Genomic DNA, 17,233 nt, shown 5'->3' on the forward strand with positions numbered 1-17,233 from the left:
TGAAAGTCAGTAGGAGAGCAGCAGTGGCCTTTGTCAACAGGCTCGAGAAGAACTGGTTTCTAATTTCCCTGTGGGGTAAATGCCTGTTTGAGGGGGCTTTGTGGCTCTTGTGTCCACCGGAGCTTAGCCAGGGGGAGCCTGCTTGGAGAAAACACGGACAAAGCTGTAGGTGGTTTGCTTGAGCTGCATCACTGCCAGGGAAGTCCCACAGGAATTTTCTGTGGCTTCTGGTGGGATTTTCCGAGGCTCCTCCGGAATTAGGAAAGCTTGTTGGTTCTGATTCCTAGCTGGGCCTACCACATTTCAAGGCCTATGAGACTCAAGCAGTTTTGCCATGCTCCTGCAGCTGTCACCAATTCACAGCACAAGCAGGGGACCGCAGTAATGGATGAAGGTGATCTTTCAACTCTTGTACTGGGTTGGGTATCCCCGATTCTGGCCTCTCCAGGTCAGAATACACCATCTTCTGATTTTTCCCAGGATTTTTTTTACATCTGGCTTGCTTTGTTCTTCAGAAGCCTGGTATAAAGCCCATTCTCCTAGTACAAGTAGCATGGTAGTCCTCACACATGGGTAACATAATCAGATGGAGCCCGGCACGGAAACTTTGACTGGCAGACTGAGCATGCCACTATCCACATGTCCATGTGGGGTCCCCCTTCAGTCTCTTATTTTCTGCAGAGTCATTGTTTCACAGCTGTGGAGCTCTTCTTTTTCGCAGTGTTTTCTTCAAAATCTCAGTAGGTTCCGATTTCATCTGCGTCAGGGTCCTCTTTCTCCCTGCCTGGTAGTTAGTAAGATTATAAGAAAATGCCATACTGGGTCAGACCAAGGGTCCATCAAGCCCAGCATCCTGTTTCCAACAGTGGCCAATCCAGGCCACAAGAACCTGGCAATTACCCAAAAACTAAGTCTATCCCATGCTAGTAATAGCAGTGGCTATTTTCTAAGTCAATTAATAGCAGGTAATGGACTTCTCCAAGAATGTATCCAATCCTTTTTTTAAACACAGCTACACTAACTGCACTAACCACATCCCCTGGTAACAAATTCCAGAATTTAATTGTGCGTGTAGTGAAAAAGAACTTTCTCCAATTAGTTTTCAATGTGCCACATGCTAACTTCATGGAGTGTCCCGTAGTCCTTCTATTATCCGAAAGAGTAAATAACCAATTCACATTTACCTGTTCTAGACCTCTCATGACTTTAAACACATCTATCATATCCCCCTTCAGCCGTCTCTTCTCCAAGTTGAACAGTCTTAACCTCTTTAGTCTTTCCTCATAGGGAACAGTTCCACCCCCTTCATCATTTTGGTCGCCCTTCTCTGTACAGTCTCCATCGCAACTATATCTTTTTTTGAGATGCGGCGACCAGAATTGTACACAGTATTCAAGGTGTGGTCTCACTGTGGAGTGATACAGAGGCATTATGACTTTTTCCGTTTTATTCACCATTCCCTTTCTAATAATACCCAATATTTTGTTTGCTTTTTTGACTGCCGCAGCACACTGAGCTGACTATTTCAATGTGTTATCCACTATGACGCCTAGATCTCTTTCTTGGGTGGTTACTCCTAATATGAAACCTAACATTGTGTAACTATAGCATGAATTATTTTTCCTTATATGCATCACCTTGCACTTATCCACATTAAATTTCATTTACCATTTGGATGCCCAATCTTCCATCCTTGCAAGGTCCTCCTGAAATGTATCACAATCCGCTTGTGATTTAACTAATCTGAATAATTTTGTATCACCTGCAAATGTGATAACCTCACTTGTCGTATTCCTTTCCAGGTCATTTATAAATATATTGAAAAGCACCGGTCCAAGTACAGATTCCTGAGGCACTCCACTGTTTACCCCTTTTCCACTGAGAAAATTGACCATTTAATCTTACTCTCTGTTTCCTGTTTTTTAACCAATTTGTAATCCATGAAAGGACATTACCTCCTATCCCATGACTGTTTAGTTTTCTTAGAAGCCTCTCATGGGGGACTTTGTCAAACGCCTTCTGAAAATCCAAATACACTACATCTATTGATTCACCTTTATCCTCATGTTTATTAACCCCTTCAGAAAAATTAAGCAGATTTTTGAGGCAAGACTTGCCTTGGGTAAAGCCATGCTGACTTTGTTCCATTAAACCATGTCTTTCTATATGTTCTATGATTTTGATGTTTAGAACACTTTCCACTATTTTTCCTGGCACTGAAGTCAGGCTAACCAGTCTGTAGTTTCCCGGATCGCCCCTGGAGCCCTTTTTAAATATTGGGGTTACATTTGCTATCCTCCAGTCTTCAGGTACAATGGATGATTTTAATGATAGGTTACAAATTTTTTCTAATAGATCTGAAATTTCAGTTTTGAGTTCTTTCAGAACCCTGAGGTGTATACCATCTGGTCCAGGTGATTTACTACTCTTCAGTTTGTCAATAAGGCCTACCACATCTTCTAGGTTCACCGTATCTGAATTATTACCCATGAAAACCTTCTCCGGAACGGGTATCTCACCAGTAAACACCGAAGCAAAGAAATCGTTTAATCTTTCCACAATGGCCTTATCTTCTCTAAGTGGCCCTTTAACCCCTTGATCATCTAGCAGTCCAACTGACTCCCTCACAGACTTTCTGCTTTGGATATATTTTTTAAAGTTTTTACTGTGAGTTTTTGCCTCTACAGCCAACTTCTTTTCAAATTCTCTCTTAGCCTGTCTTATCAGTGTCTTACATTTAACTTGCCAAGGCTTATGTTTTATCCTATTTTCTTCTGTTGGATCCTTCTTCCAATTTTTCAATGAAGATCTTTTGGCTAAAATAGCCTCTTTCACCTCACCTTTTAACCATGTCATTAATCATTTTGCCTTCCTTCCACATTTCTTAATGTGTGGAATACATCTGGATTGGGCTTCTATGATGGTATTTTTTAACAATGTCCACACCTCTTGCACACTTTTTACCTTTGTAGCTGCTCCTTTCAGTTTTTATTGAACTATTTTTCTCATTTTATCAAAGTTTGCCTTTTGAAAGTTTAGCACAAGAGCCATGGATTTGTTTACTGTCCCCCTTCCAGTCATTAATTCAAATTTGATCATATTATGATCACTATTGCCAAGCGGCCCCACCACAGTTACCTCTCTCCAAATCCTGTGCTCCACTGAGAATTAGATCTAAAATTGCTCCCTCTCTCGTCTGTTCCTGAACCAATTGCTCCATAAAACTGTTATTTATTCCATCCAGGAACCTTATCTCTTTAGCATGTTCCAATGATACATTTACCCAATCAATATTGGTGTAATTGAAATCTCCCATTATAACTGCACTACCAATTTGGTTAGCTTCCCTAATTTCTCTTAGCATTTCACTGTCTGTCTCACCATCTTAGCCAGGTGGACGGTAGTATACACTTATACTCTTCCCCAATACACAAGGGATTTCTACCCATAAAGATTCAATTGTGCATTTAGTCTCGTGCAGGATGTTTATCCTGGTCGACTCTATGCCATCCCAGACATAAAGCGCCACAACGCCTCCTGGATTCTCCTCTCTGTCATTCCGATATAATTTGTACCCCAGTATAGCACTGTCCCATTGGTTATCCTCCTTCCACCATGTCTCTGAGATGCCAATTAAGTCTCTGTCATCATTCATTGCTATACATTCTAATTCTCCTATCTTACTTCTTAGACTTCTGGCATTAGCATATAAAATTTCAAAATGTGTTTTTTGTTTATATTTTCATTCTTCTTTTTAATTGATAGGGATCAATTAGAATTTTTTAGCACAGGTGAGTTTTTGTTACAGGCACTTGGACTACTTTTCTTATTATTGGAACCTCACTGTTAGGATGCCCTAATTCTAAATCATCATTAGTATCCTTTGAAGGTACTTCCTCCAAAGCATGTGCTGCTGACTGACTGTCTGCTTTCCCCTTTGTTCTAGTTTAAAAGCTGCTCTATCTCCTTTTTAAAGGTTAGCGCCAGCAGTCTGGTTTCACCCTGGTTAAGGTGGAGCTCATGCCTTCGGAAAAGACTCCCCCTTCCCCAAAAGTTTCCCCAGTTCTTTACAAAACTGAATCCCTCTTCCTTGCACCATCGTCTCACCCATACATTGAGACCCCCGGATCTCTGCCTGTTTCTGGGGACCTGCGTGTGGAACAGGGAGCATTTCAGAGAATGCTACCCTGGAGTTCTGGATTTCAGCTTTCTACCTGAGAGCCTAAATTTGGCTTCCAGAACTTCCCTCCCATATTTTCCTATGTTGTTGGTGCCCACATGTACCATGACAGCCGGCTCCTCCCTAGCACTATCTAAAATTCTAACTAGGTGACGTGTGAGGTCCGCCACCTTCACACCAGGTAGGCATGTTACCAGGTGATTCTCACGCCCATCAGCCACCTGGCTGTCTGTATTCCTAATAATCGAATCACCAATTTTAACAGCCGACCTAATCCTTCCCTCCTGGGCAGTAGCCCTGGAAGACACATTCTCTGTGCGAAAGGATAATGCACCTCCTGGAGAGCAAGTCCTTGCTCTATAGGATCCTTTCCTACTACACCAGGTTGATGCTGTCAGATCATGAGACCTTCTTCCTCCAAGACAGCATCAGGGCTGCCAGTCTGAAGTTGGGACTTGGCTATGTCCCTGAAGGTCTCATCTATATACCTGTCTGCCTCAGCTCCTCCAGGTCTGCCACTCTAGCCTCCAGAGATCAGACTCATTCTCTGAGAGACAGGAGCTCTTTGCATTGAATGCACACATACAACTTCTCACCAGCGGGTAACAAATCATACATGTGACACTTAATGCAAAAGACTAGGAGGCCCCCCTCTTGCTACTGGACTTCTGCCTTCATCTCAGATTTGTTCAGTTCTTAGTTAAGGTTTAGGTTGCTATGGGAGTAGGAATGTGTCTAATTAGCGTCCTTTAAATATATTAGTGAATTCACTGTATGCCTGGTAGTGGCCTACAGGGGAATGATCAAACTCTCAATAAGGTGTGGGGAGTTCATGAAGTGAAGTTAAAAGGCTGATTTTTATTTTATTTCTTTTTTTAGTGTGAAAATGGCACCTGCCTATAAATTAAAGAAAGGATGAGCTGGGGTGGGTGGGTGAGGGGTGAGAGGGTTGAGAAATACAAACACACTAACTTCTGTTTATTAGCTGCCTTACTGGCTATTAAAAGCACAAACACACTAAAGAATATACCCCAATAGTTTACTTCTCCCCAATATATAAAAAAAAATTCCCAAGCAAAACTTACTGATTCTTTTCAGCCACCAGCAAGGTGATCCTCTCCTCTGTGCTCTCACTGCATTGTCGGCACGGTAAGTTTCTTTTTCCTTCTTAGCGGTCAGTTACCAGTGTGTCTCGCCTTTGGTGTACACTGGGCATCGACTACTTGACGGATACTTTTTGCGATGGCATCACAGGGTTTTCACTGGTGCCCCCAGTGTCCGCGGACCATGTCCATCACGAACCTGCATGAGGTTTGTATCCTTTGCCTGAGGGTATGACGTCTAGGGGTGTCATTTTTGCAACCAGATGACCCCCAAAGGCCGTCACGCTTGGTTAAATAAGATGGAAAAACTCTTTGATTCCAAGAAATCTGAACCTTTGACTCCAGCGTTGGGGATGTCAACTCTGAGAGGCCGCAGGGAACCGATGGACACCGAGCCCTTGCTGTGCACTCACCCTCTGTAGCCCCCTCTGGAGAGAGGGGCTGAAAAGCGGTAGTCTTTTGTGTCTTCACGCTCCAGGACATTGGGGTCGTCTCCATCCACCTCGGCACCAAGGAAAGACCAGGCCGAGCACTGGGGGAAGTCACAGAAGCATCGTCGCTGGTCTCAGTCTTCACATGGCACCGGGTTTGGGCTAGCACAGGCACCTGTTGTGAGGCCCCTGAAGTGACCCCGCAGAGGGGAGGCATCCATCTCCATTGAACCCGAGAGTCCCAGGCATTCCCTACTGATACCAGTGCCAGGCACTGGTCTCCCTCCTGATCTGGTGATGCCTCCCCTCCTCCATCCATTCTGTCCTCTGCGGACTTCCAAGATGAGTTGGATCTTAGGGTGAAATTAGCGGTGCTCCGAGCCCTTTAGAGGATTGAGCTGGCGGCCCCACCGGTACTTCCACTGGCGCCGGAGCCTGCACCCTCAATGCTGACACCGCTGCTAGAGTGACTTGCTGTTCTTCTAGGTATCTTCCCCACGCAGCCACTGCTGATGCCCGGGGGTCCATCGATGCCGCTACCATTGCCTCCTCCATCCGGGGTGATTCCCATTGTGGGTTCCTCCTCCGAGGAGGGCCCAGCGCAGCCAGGGACACCGCCGAGGACTTTGGTTCCACAACAGCATTCTTGGGTCCAGATCCAGATCAATTGGGGGCCCCTGTGCCCGCTGTGCCCTCTGTGCCCTGGACAGGGGTCCTCCACTGGTGTTTCCGGTTGATCTCTGTGAAGAAGATGCCCCATATGACCCGTGGGGGGATGATACCTCCAAGTCCTCATCCAATGACTCCTTCAGACCTGTCTCCTCCAGAGGAGTGGCGCCAGTCCCCACCTAAGGACATATCCTTTGCGGGTTTTGTCCGGGTCATGGCAGAAACCATTCCGTTCCAACTTATGAAGGAAAAGGATGCCAGGCAATAAGATGCTGGAGGTTCTGCAGTTCATTGATGCCACTAAGGAAGTGGTAGCTGTTCCCGTACATGACATCTTCCAGGAGCTACGCCTTAGAATTTGGGAAGACCCCCATCTCCATGCCTCCGGTGAATAGGAAGGCGGATGTGGTCTACCTGGTGCAGCAGGACTTGGGGTTTGAGAGGCATCAACTCCCTCATCAGTTTGTTGTGGTATGGTCTGCACTCAAGAAGGCGAAACATTCCCATACCCACGCCTCTACTCTTCCAGCCCAAGAGCACAGAACGCTGGATGTGCTGGGCAGGAAGGTATTTTAGGGCACCTTGCTGATTACCCATATTGCTTCCTATCAGTTATATATGACGCAGTATTTTCGGAACCTCTGAAAACAAGTCCAGGAGTTATCAGAGCATCTGCACCAGCAGCAACAGGATGCTTATATGGCTCTTGTCCAGCAGGGCTTGGAATGTGGCAAGCATGAGCTACGCTCCACCTATGATGTATTCGAAATGTCTGCTAGGGTAGCACCAGCTGGCATTTTGCCCACGGAAAGGCCTGGCTCCGAGCCTTGGATCTCCGGCCGGAGGTCCAGGAGAAGCTCATTGACCTCCCATGCACTGGTGAGAACCTGTTTGGTGACAAAGTCAGAAATCATGTGGCTCAGTTGAAGGACCCCCATGAGACCCTCCAGCATCTGTTGGCCAGTACATCGGAGCCTCTGTCCTCTTGTCAGGAAATCCTCGCGACAGGGCTCGCAGAGATCCTTTTACTGCCAGAGGAAATATTATCCTCTGGCCTCCCATGCCTGTGCTCAACTGGTGAGTTCTAGGGGCTACTGTATACAGCAGCAGACTCCCAGGCCTCAACCAGTGCCCTAGTCAAGCCCCACTACAGGGTTTTCACTGGCTACAGGGGAGCATAAGCCAACTGACCATCCCCTCGACACCAAGCCCTCCAGTTGGAGGCCAACTGCAGTTTTTTGTGGACCACTCACCCAGTGTCACCTCAGACTGGTGGGTCCTCTCCATCGTTCGTCAAGGGTATTGACTCAATTTTCTGGGTGTTCCCATGGACACTCCCCCATGCTCCTCTTTGGATTGGTGCTCGCATCAGGAAATACTCTTGACAGAGCTCTCCACCCTCATAACAGCGGAGCAGTTGAACCCGCCCTACTGTGGCAGCAAAGGAAGGGGTTTTGTTCTCGCTATTTCCTGATTCCAAAGAGAATAGGGGAACACTGCCCTATTCTGGTCCTGAGAGCTTTGAACCGGTTTCTAAAAAGAGAAAAGTTCAAAATGGTCTCTCTGGGCACCCTGATTCCCCTCCTGCAAGGGGGGAGGGGCTAGCTTTGCTTCCTCGATCTCAAGGTCACATACACCCACATTGAAATCTTCCCCAGCCACAGGAAGTATCTTTGGTTTGTCATGGACAAGAGGCTGTTTGGCCTAGCCTCAGCCACTCATGTCTTCACCAACTGCCTGGCAGCAGTGGGAGTGCACCTACACCATCTAGGGATGCAGGTGTTCCCCTGTTTGGACGACTAGCTGGTCAAGAGTGACTCTCAGGAGGAGTGCTTTGGTCTCTGCACTTGACCATTTGGGTGCTGGAGTCCCTCGGGTTTGTCATCAACTACTCAAAGTCTCATCTGACCCCGTTGCTGCAGTTGAGCTTCATCGGTGCTCGGCTGGACACAGGCCAGAGCTTATCTGCCCCACGATCGGGCACTTACCCTGGCATCCCTCACGGGTCTGGTTCGCCAGAGCTGGCAGGTTTCCGCCTACCTCATGCTCTGCCTTCTGGGTCACATGGCGGCCACTGTCCATGTTATACCTCTGGCTCGCTTGCATATGCATAGAGCTCAATGGACCCTGCAGTCTCAGTTTTGGCAAACCACCCAGGCCCTCCACGTGTGCATCTGCATTACTCCGCTGCTCCAGGCCTCCTTGTCTTGGTGGGAGTGCCTGCCCAGCTTGGAACAGGGAGGTTCGTTTCCAATCTCCCCCCTTCTCAGATTGTACTACCATGGATGCGTAAACCCTGGGGTGGAGCACCCATGTGAAGGGTTTTTGCACACAGGGCCTGTGGTCTGCTCAGGAGGCTCAGTGCCAGATCAACTTCCTGGCGCTTTGAGCGATTCGTTAATGTGCTTTGGGCATTCTGGGATTGCTTGTCCAACAAGGCGGTCTTGATCCAGACAGACAACCAAACAAAGAGATATGGGATCCGTTCCTCCTGTGTCAGGAAGAAGTTCAGATTTGGTCATGGGCTCAGTCTCAGGACATGCTGCTCGGAGCCATGTACCTTATAGGGACATAGAATGTGGTGGTGGACTGCCTCAGTTGGGCCTTCCGACCCCACAAGTGGTCCCTGAATCCGGAGGTGGCGTACTAAATCTTCCACCTCTTGGGAACCCCAGATGTGGATCTCTTCGCCTCCCCCTGCAACAGCAAGGTGACACAATTCTGCTTCCTGTACAGGGGGCTTGGCAAACCAGCCACAGACGCCTTTACCGCCATTGGGGCAGGGACCTTCTGTACACGTATCCTCCATTTTCTCTGGTGATGAAGACTCTCCTGAAGCTCCAGCAGGACAAAGGAACCATGATCCTTATAGCCCCTCATTGAACGAGGCAGATTTGGTTCCCGCTCCTGTGGGATCTCTCTATCAGGGAACTGATCAGTCTGGGGACCTCCCCAGACCTTGTCATGCAGGATCAGGGCAGACTATACCATCCCAACCACAGGGCGTTGTCTCTAATAGCCTGGATGTTGAGAGGCTAATCTTGCAGCCCCTTGACCTGTCAGAGACTGTTTCTCAGGTCCTATAACCTTCAGGAAGCCTTCCACCAGGAAGTCATTTGGCCTCAAGTGGAGGTGGTTTGCCGCATGGTGTGAGCCATGGGCTGGATACATTCTCCTGCTCTACACCGAAACTGCTTGACTATCTGCCAGACCTGTTGGATGCTGGCTTAAAAAACAACTCCGTCAGGATACACCTGAGTGCCATCAGGGAGTGGATAGTTCACTCATTTCTCTGCAACCCATAGTAGAGTGCTTTATGGGAGATCTGCTTCAATTAAAGCCTCCTCTGCATCCTCCTGCTGGGTCCTGGGACCTTAAAGTTGTATTCGCTCAACTCATGAAGGATCCTTTTGTGCCACTGCACACCTGTGATCTGAAATACCCAATCTGGAAGGTCGTGTTCCTGGTGCGAACACTTCAGCATGCAGGATTAGTGAGCTTCAGGCATTGGTGACATATCCACCATACATGGAATTCTTTCATGATAGGGTGGTCCTCGTACACACCCTAAATTCCTGCCTAAGGTGGTGACTGGTTTCCATCTGAACCGGTCAAGCATCCTGCCCACATTTTTTCCCAGGCCTCATTCGCACCAGGGTGAATGGGCACTGCACAGCTTGGATTGCAAGAGAGCCTTGGCTTCTACCTAGAGCAGACAGCAGGCCACAGGCAATCCATTCAACTCTTCATCTTGTTTGATAAAAACAGGTTGGGAGTTGCAGTTGCTAAGCAAACTCTAACTGGCTGGCAGATTGCATCTCCTTTTGCTATGCGCAAGTGGGACTGCAGCTAGGGGCCATGTCAAGGCTCATTCAGTCAGAGCCATGGTGGCTTCGGAGGCCCACCTGAGGGTGGTTCCTGTGACTGAGATCTGTAAGGTTGCAACGTGGAGTTTCCTCCACGTTTTCGCTGCTCACTACTGTTTGAACAAGGATGGCCAACACAATAGCAGCTTTGGCCAGTCTTCCTGCCTAGGGCCCTTTTTTTGGGGTTTAGGCTGTCTCCCTCTGTTCCCAACAGCACCTCTGTTGTTGTGCTTGTTGGCACCTGGTTGGGTGCGGGTTGGTCTGGTTTGTATTCGTGAGCAGCCTGTAGCTAGGGATACACCCATGTGTGAGGACTACCATCCTGCTTGTCCTAGAAGAAAGCAGAATTGCTTACCTGTAACAGGTGTTGTCCTAGGACAGCAGATATTAGTCCTCATGAAACCCGCCCGCCACCCCGCAGAGTTTGATTTCTTCTCTGTTTGTTTAATTTTTTCATAATTCTATGTTACAAGACTGAAGGGGAACCCCATGTGGCTGTATGGATAGTGGCATGCTCCATATGTCTAGAAACTTTGATATGTTTTCCATCTGATTACGTCACCCATGTGTGAGGACTAACATCCTGCTGTCCTAGGAGAACGCCTATTACAGGTAAGCAATTCTGCTTTTTGTCTTCTGAGACATCCAAAGCTCTTGTAAATGCTCCTGCTCTGTTGAAACATACTCAGAGGTCACCAGAGTTTCCCTCCCCAGACCTGGATAACGATCTAGAAGATCCTGAAGACTGGGCTGATTTGGTGAGCAGTGCTTCTATGGAAGAGGGGGAGATGGTTTCTGGCAGGGAGGAAGACTTCGTCAGTCACTTCTTTCATAGAGATGTGCTTACAGCCTTGTTTGTTCAAGTGGTATCCTGCCTCAGAATAGTAGAGGTTCCAGATGAGGAAACTCCAATATGGGATCCTGTTGTTAAAAAGATACGCAAGTCCATGAAAGCTTTCCCTTTCTTTCTAATGAGGAAATGGTGTTAGTGTAGTGAGTTTTAAAGGTATGAAGACTTTTCTGAAGCCATATCATCTTCTCCAGAGACGGTTAAGTATTTATTTCAGGTGCCATGAGTGCACATTCTGGTCATGGTCATTACTAGATGGACCACTATCCTGGTGGAGAGTAGCATTTTTCTTAAGGACCCTCAGGATAAGAACATACAGAATTCTTTGAAGCATTTGTTTACTTCTTGGCTCTGGTGATTCAAATTTCTATTTATGGTAGTTTTGAGGTCAGAGTGCTTTTGTGCTGGATACAATAGCTTCTAGTGAGTGAGGAGGCAGCTAGGATGCAGTCAGCTGTGGATTTTTTTTCCAGATTCATTAAATGATCTGCTAGATATCTTCTTGTTCATTTGCTTCAACTATGACAGCCAGGAAGCTTCTTTGGCTTTGGAACTGGTCTGCAGATTCTTGATCGGTGTCGACTGGGAAAGCTTCTTTTCAAGGGAAACTTGTTATTTGGGGAGGATCTGGAGCAGCTGGTCAAGGACCTAGGAGAACTAAAACATCAGCGGTTGCCTGAGGATAAACTGTTCTTTCTTTCTTCAGTTCTGCTAGAGTTAATAATCAGTTCTGTGACTCTAGGATGGGGAAGCAGACTCCTTTCTCTTTCAAGGGTTCTCAGGCTTTGAGGGGCAGGGGTTCCTTTTCAGAGTTTCCGAAAACCCAAGCTTGACCCCATCATCGCCTCGGCAGCTGATTGGGCTTCTTAATGAAGCTCAGTGAGTCTACTTGCTGGTTCTTCCTGTGGGCTGTTGCCTATAGCTGTTTTACCAGGCATGAACCTGCATAACCTCAAATCGGTGGGTGTTGGGAGATGATCCACCCAGAGTTCTGTGGTCTAGTTCCTGATGCCTTTATGATCTCTCCCTGTTCTTCTGCCATCAAAATGAAGGGTGGTGGTTGAGATCGTTACGTCTCCAGCTTTTGGGGGCTGTGATGCCAGAACTTTTTCCAGAGAGGGGAAGCAGTCTCTACTCCCAAGAAGGATGGTCCATTCAGATTTTTTCGAAATCTCAAGGAGATGAACTTCAATCTCTGGGTTTCTAGTTTTCAGATGAAGACTCTTCTCTAGGTGCTTATGGTGATTTGCCAGGGTGAGTTTTTCTTCCCTGTATCTTTTGGAGGCCTATTTTTATATCCCTATATCACAGAAGGATCAGAAGTATCTCCAGTTTTGTGGTTCTCAAGGAGTATTATCAGTTCAGGGCACTCCCTTTCGGATTGGCCATGGCTCCTTGGGTTTTCACCAAAGTCATGATTGTAGTGGCAGTGGCATGGAGGAAGGAGAAGGGATCAAGGTTCACCCCTGTCTGGATGATTGGCTAATCAAATCCGATTCATATCAAGAAGATATTGAGATGTCCCAGAGAGTACTCCAAGTTTTAGAAAACTTGGGCTGGGTAGTCAGTTTTGCAAAGAGCAATATGGCTCCTTCACAAACTTTGGAGTATCTGGGGCTCATTACAATACCAAGGCAATCCAGTTCTATCTGATCACGGAAAGGGTGAACAAACTGATGTCTCAAACATGCAGGTTTCTTGATTTTCCACTTCAAAGAACTTGGGATTATCTTCAGTTCTTGGGATCCATGGCATTCACTCTGGAATTAGTTCCCTGGGCCAGAGCCTATGAGACCTCTCCAGAATTCCTTTCTATCTCGGTGGTTACTCCAGTCTCTGGATTAAGATCTGCATCTCATCTTGCCAAGAGTCGTGGATGGTTCCTCAGAATCTTTGAAGGAATCAGTCTGGTGTTGCCATTGTGAGTTCTGGTTATAATAGATGCAGGCCTGTCCAGCTGGGGGATTCGTTACCTGGACTAGATGTCACAGGGAGGTAGGTCAGCATAGGAATCAATTGGTTCTTAAACATATTGGAAACATGGGCCCTTCTTCACTTCTTTCTCTGATTCGGGGGAAAGCAGTCTGGGTTCTGTCCAACAATGCAATGGCAGTAGCGTATGTGAACACACAGGGTGGCACCAGGAGTCAGGGTCTCAGAGGAGATTAATCTTCTTTTCCTTGGATGGAGAGAATCTACAGCTGTTGTTGGCAGCTCACATTGCAGATCAAGAGACTAAGCAAGCAGACTTGCTAAGCAAAAATCTCAATTGTGAAGAGTGGGAGCTGAGTCCAGACACCTTTTGACCCATTGTTTGCCAGTGGTGTTGGCTTCAAATGGATCCAATGACAAGAACGCCAAGATCTTGTGTTTCTTCAGTCATTGCCAGAAGTTTGACTTCCATGCAATAGATGCCTTGGTTCAGCCTTGGCCACAAGGGAAGCTTCTGTATGTGTTCCCTTTTTACCCTCTGGTTGGCAGAGTTCTGCAGTGAATAGAGATGGAGAGCAATTGCTTGATTCTAGTAGCACCGGATTGGCCACAAGGCCTTGGTATGTGAATATGATGAGGTTTCAGTTCGACCACCCTTTGCGACTTCCAGATGCCAAGGGACTTCTGGTTCAGGGCCTGATTCCCATGAATTACTCTTCTCTGTTCTTGCTGACAACTTGGATCTGGAAAGGGCACACTTGAGGAAGAAGTGCTATTCTTCAGTTATTTCTGTGCCTTTTGAAAGCTCATGAGAGTTCCACTTCTTGGCTTATTTTAGGATCTGGCATGTTTTTGAGAGCTTTTGATGAGACCGGTGTATGTCTCATTGGCGTTCTGATGTTTCTGGCACTTTGAGCTTTCTCCAGCAGGGTTTGGAAAAAGGTCTGGCTTTAAGCTCCCTTTAGGGTTCAAATTGCAGCTATTTCTTGTTGCAAGGGAAAAATTTGCACAATATGGATGGCTGCTTATCCGGACATTGTCAAGTTTTTGTGGGAAGTTGTCACATACACGCACCCCCCCCCCCCCTACTTTTCATCCTTTGGCTCCTCAAGTGGGATCTCAGTCTGGTTCTAAGGAACTAGTTCCTCCGTTTAAACTAATGAGCTAGATTTCTTTGAGGGGCCTTACCCTGAAAGTGATTTTTCTGGTTACCCTTTGCTCTGCTGCACATATTTCTGAGATCCAGGCTCTGTCCTTTAGGGATTCTTTTTGGATTATTGGCTCTGATTGTGTGTACTTTTGGCCTGTTCCCTCTTTTTTACCAAAGTGGTGTTAGCATTTCTTCGGAATCATCAATCTATTATGCTTCTGGCATTTTTGAGGTCTGAATGTAAGGATGCTAATAGATCCTTGAGATTTTTGGAACATCATCGGGTACTTGGAAGTATTCAATCCCTTTTGTAGGACAGACAGATTGTTCATTCTCTCTGATGGACGGCATGAGGGTGAAGTGAACTCTAAAAGCACTATTGCTAGATGGATTTGAGGTATGATAGCTTCAGTGTATTTGCTTAAAGATTGTAGAACTCTTGAGATTATTCAGGCTCATTCTACAAGGGCGCAGTCTGCATCCTGGGCAGAAGTAGCAGCAGTTTCTCCTGAAGATATTTGCAAGGTGGCACTTGGTTGTCTTTACATTCTTTTGTCAAGCATTACAGTCTAGACATCTCTGCTAAAGGGGCTACAGCTTATGAAGCTGAAGTGGTTCTTATTATTTTCTTCCTTGTGTAGTGGGGCACTGGTATGTCCAATCTGTTTGGATTGGACTGGTGTAGCAGGATGACAAGAGAGGATACATTTTTACTTCTTATTTTTCTTAATTTTCTTTTCATTAGTCTGCTATGCCAGTCCAGGATACTCCTGGAAAGCAGAGCCTTTCTTTGTGTCGTGCACTCTATACAGCACAGATCTTTATAGTGCTGTTTGTATGTTTCCAGAAGATTCTGCACAAGCATTCTATTTGATGTGTTCTGTTCCCATCCCCTTTTTATTGCTGTTCATAACAGGCAGGTGGAATTGTGGGATTTCCTGCTGTTCTCATTTTGTGAATTTATTCATGTTAACTCTCTTGTTTGTTTTTTGGGGGTTTTTTGTAGTAATTTTTTCGATGCTTTCTCATGAGGATGCCGCCACCTATACATAGGTGGCACAATGTCATGGGAGAAATCAGTTTGCTCTCCCTCCATCTGCTGGTAGGTGGACCTAACCTAACTATTTGGTCTGGACTGGACTGATATAGCAGGACTAATGGGAAAAATGACAAGTAAAAAATGTCTCCTTATTGCATAAATAAAATGAGATTGTTTTTGCAGGGAGGAAGAGCTGCATGAAAAGAGCTGGGCCTTGTCCTGGGACAGAGAGGAGAAGCAGGGGTACCCTCCCATCTCCCCACTGAGCTGCAAGAAGATGGCAGTGTTTGAACACCTCTTTGATGACATATGGAGAGAAGTGGTGTGCTGCACAGCAGACCTGGTTCATAGGCATTGGGAAGGATCAGCCTTAGGTAAAAACTATTGGGAGAACTTTCCAAACAATCTACTTGCAGTCCCAGAAGTGGCTATAAGCAGGACTAAACTTTTATACTATAAAACAATAAAAATCCAAATAGTTATACAGCAGACATTACCTGGTCAATTTTTCTAGCATAATTTGTTTTTGTTTGATTTCAGAAGAGGAAATGTTTTAAATAGTTGAATAAGAATGCACAGAAAAGGCATTTTTGAAAAAGGCAGAATAATACATATACAAGAGAATATTTTTAAAAATTAATCCTTCCTGTTCATACCCCAGATCAGTCCAGGCAAGTGAGTTTTGCCTCCCTACCAGCAGATGGAGCCAGAAAACAAAAACTTTTCTGAAACTGCTACATAAACTAGAGTGCCATGTTCAGTTCCTCAGGATTTCTCTGACTCCAGCAGATGGTAGAGGTGAAAATCCTGCAGTCTAGAGAATTAGATTAAAAAAAAAAAAAAAGAGATGGAGCAGGATTCTTGTGTGTGCTTCCTGAGATGTTAGGCAGCTTCGTGGGCCATCTCTCAGGTGGAGCAGGGCAAGCAGGGGGTTGATATCCCTGGTTTAGCTCAGCCTGAAGTCAACAAGGGGTCTGAAAGCCAGTGGTTCTGACTCCCTCCGTCCCCTGGAGGTCAACAAGGGGACTGAATGTCGATGGTTCTGGCTCCCTCCCTCCTCCTTGGACTGCTCCCGCTGGCCTTCTGGCATCTGAATCACCATCAGGAAAATATTCCCATCATTTTCACAGGCCTGTCCTTTAAAAAAAAAAAAAAAAAAAAAAGGCAGTGTGGGTGCTGATGCTGACCAGCTGGTCGTGAGACAGCCGGGGGAAGAGGAGGAGAGCGAGCAGTCAAGGCCCACTGGGCACCCAGGTTGGGGGGGGCTTCAGTGGCAGGTGGCTTCCCATCGAGCATGAGGCACATCTGGTTTGGACGAGCACGGAGTATGTGTATGAAGGCAGTGGCTGTGAGACGAGGCAAGTGCTGCAGGACCGACACAGAGAAGAGTGCACGCCTAAAGTGTGCCTAAGGCAGGTGTGCACGTAACAGCAGTGGCCGCGGGACGCTACAAGACATGTGGAGAGAGGTGTTTGTGCCTCAGGAGGAGAAGCTCATGGGGCAGCCGCTGAGGCAGCACAGGATAAAACCGTCACCCGTTCGGCTGCAGCAGGCAAGAAAGCTTGGCTGACAAACATGGAGCGGTGGCCATTTTGTCATCTCATGGCAATCAGGCAGAATAAGGGAAAGGGAGAGATTCCCCACCCCCTTTATAGCCAGACAAGTATGATTTCCCTGCGGACCCAGAGAGGCGGTGATGAGGCTAGGAAGCTCATGAGGGAAGATTCCAGCGGTTTGGCAGGAATTTCCTCGTACTATGTCTTCTTAAGGCATAAAGCTTATTTAGCCAAAAAGGAGAACAGCAGGCAAGTGTGCTCCTCCACTGGGGCCCCAGCGACAGGCTAAGGTGGGCAGGCAAGACTCTCAGTGAGGATTGAGTGCTTTTTTCGATCTGCTAGACCTTCAAGGTCATTGGAGTGGTGATGCGGATCCCTCAGAGGGGTTCAAGGGTCAAGATGATGACTCTGGAGGGAGCCCTTCGGGGGCAGCCAAGGTTAAGGTGGTTCAGGAAGG

The 17,233-nt window shown here is 46.7% G+C and overlaps 1 protein-coding gene across 7 annotated transcripts in view; it reads left to right on the forward strand.

The window, feature by feature from the left end:
• FAM149B1 (family with sequence similarity 149 member B1) overlaps positions 1-17,233 on the forward strand; it is a 302,939-nt gene that overhangs the window by 149,962 nt on the left and 135,744 nt on the right. For all 7 annotated transcript variants that reach the window (XR_003857796.1, XR_003857797.1, XM_029609181.1 and 4 more), the window contains one exon: positions 15,404-15,594. Coding sequence is in view for 5 of the 7 variants with exons in the window: in XM_029609181.1 (XP_029465041.1) it covers positions 15,404-15,594 (191 nt within the window). In the remaining 2 variants the exon portion in view is untranslated. The remainder of the gene's footprint in view (positions 1-15,403; positions 15,595-17,233) is intronic.

The sequence above is a fragment of the Rhinatrema bivittatum genome, chromosome 7 (assembly GCF_901001135.1).
Source record: "Rhinatrema bivittatum chromosome 7, aRhiBiv1.1, whole genome shotgun sequence".
In the NCBI taxonomy this organism is placed as follows: Eukaryota; Metazoa; Chordata; class Amphibia; order Gymnophiona; family Rhinatrematidae; genus Rhinatrema; species Rhinatrema bivittatum.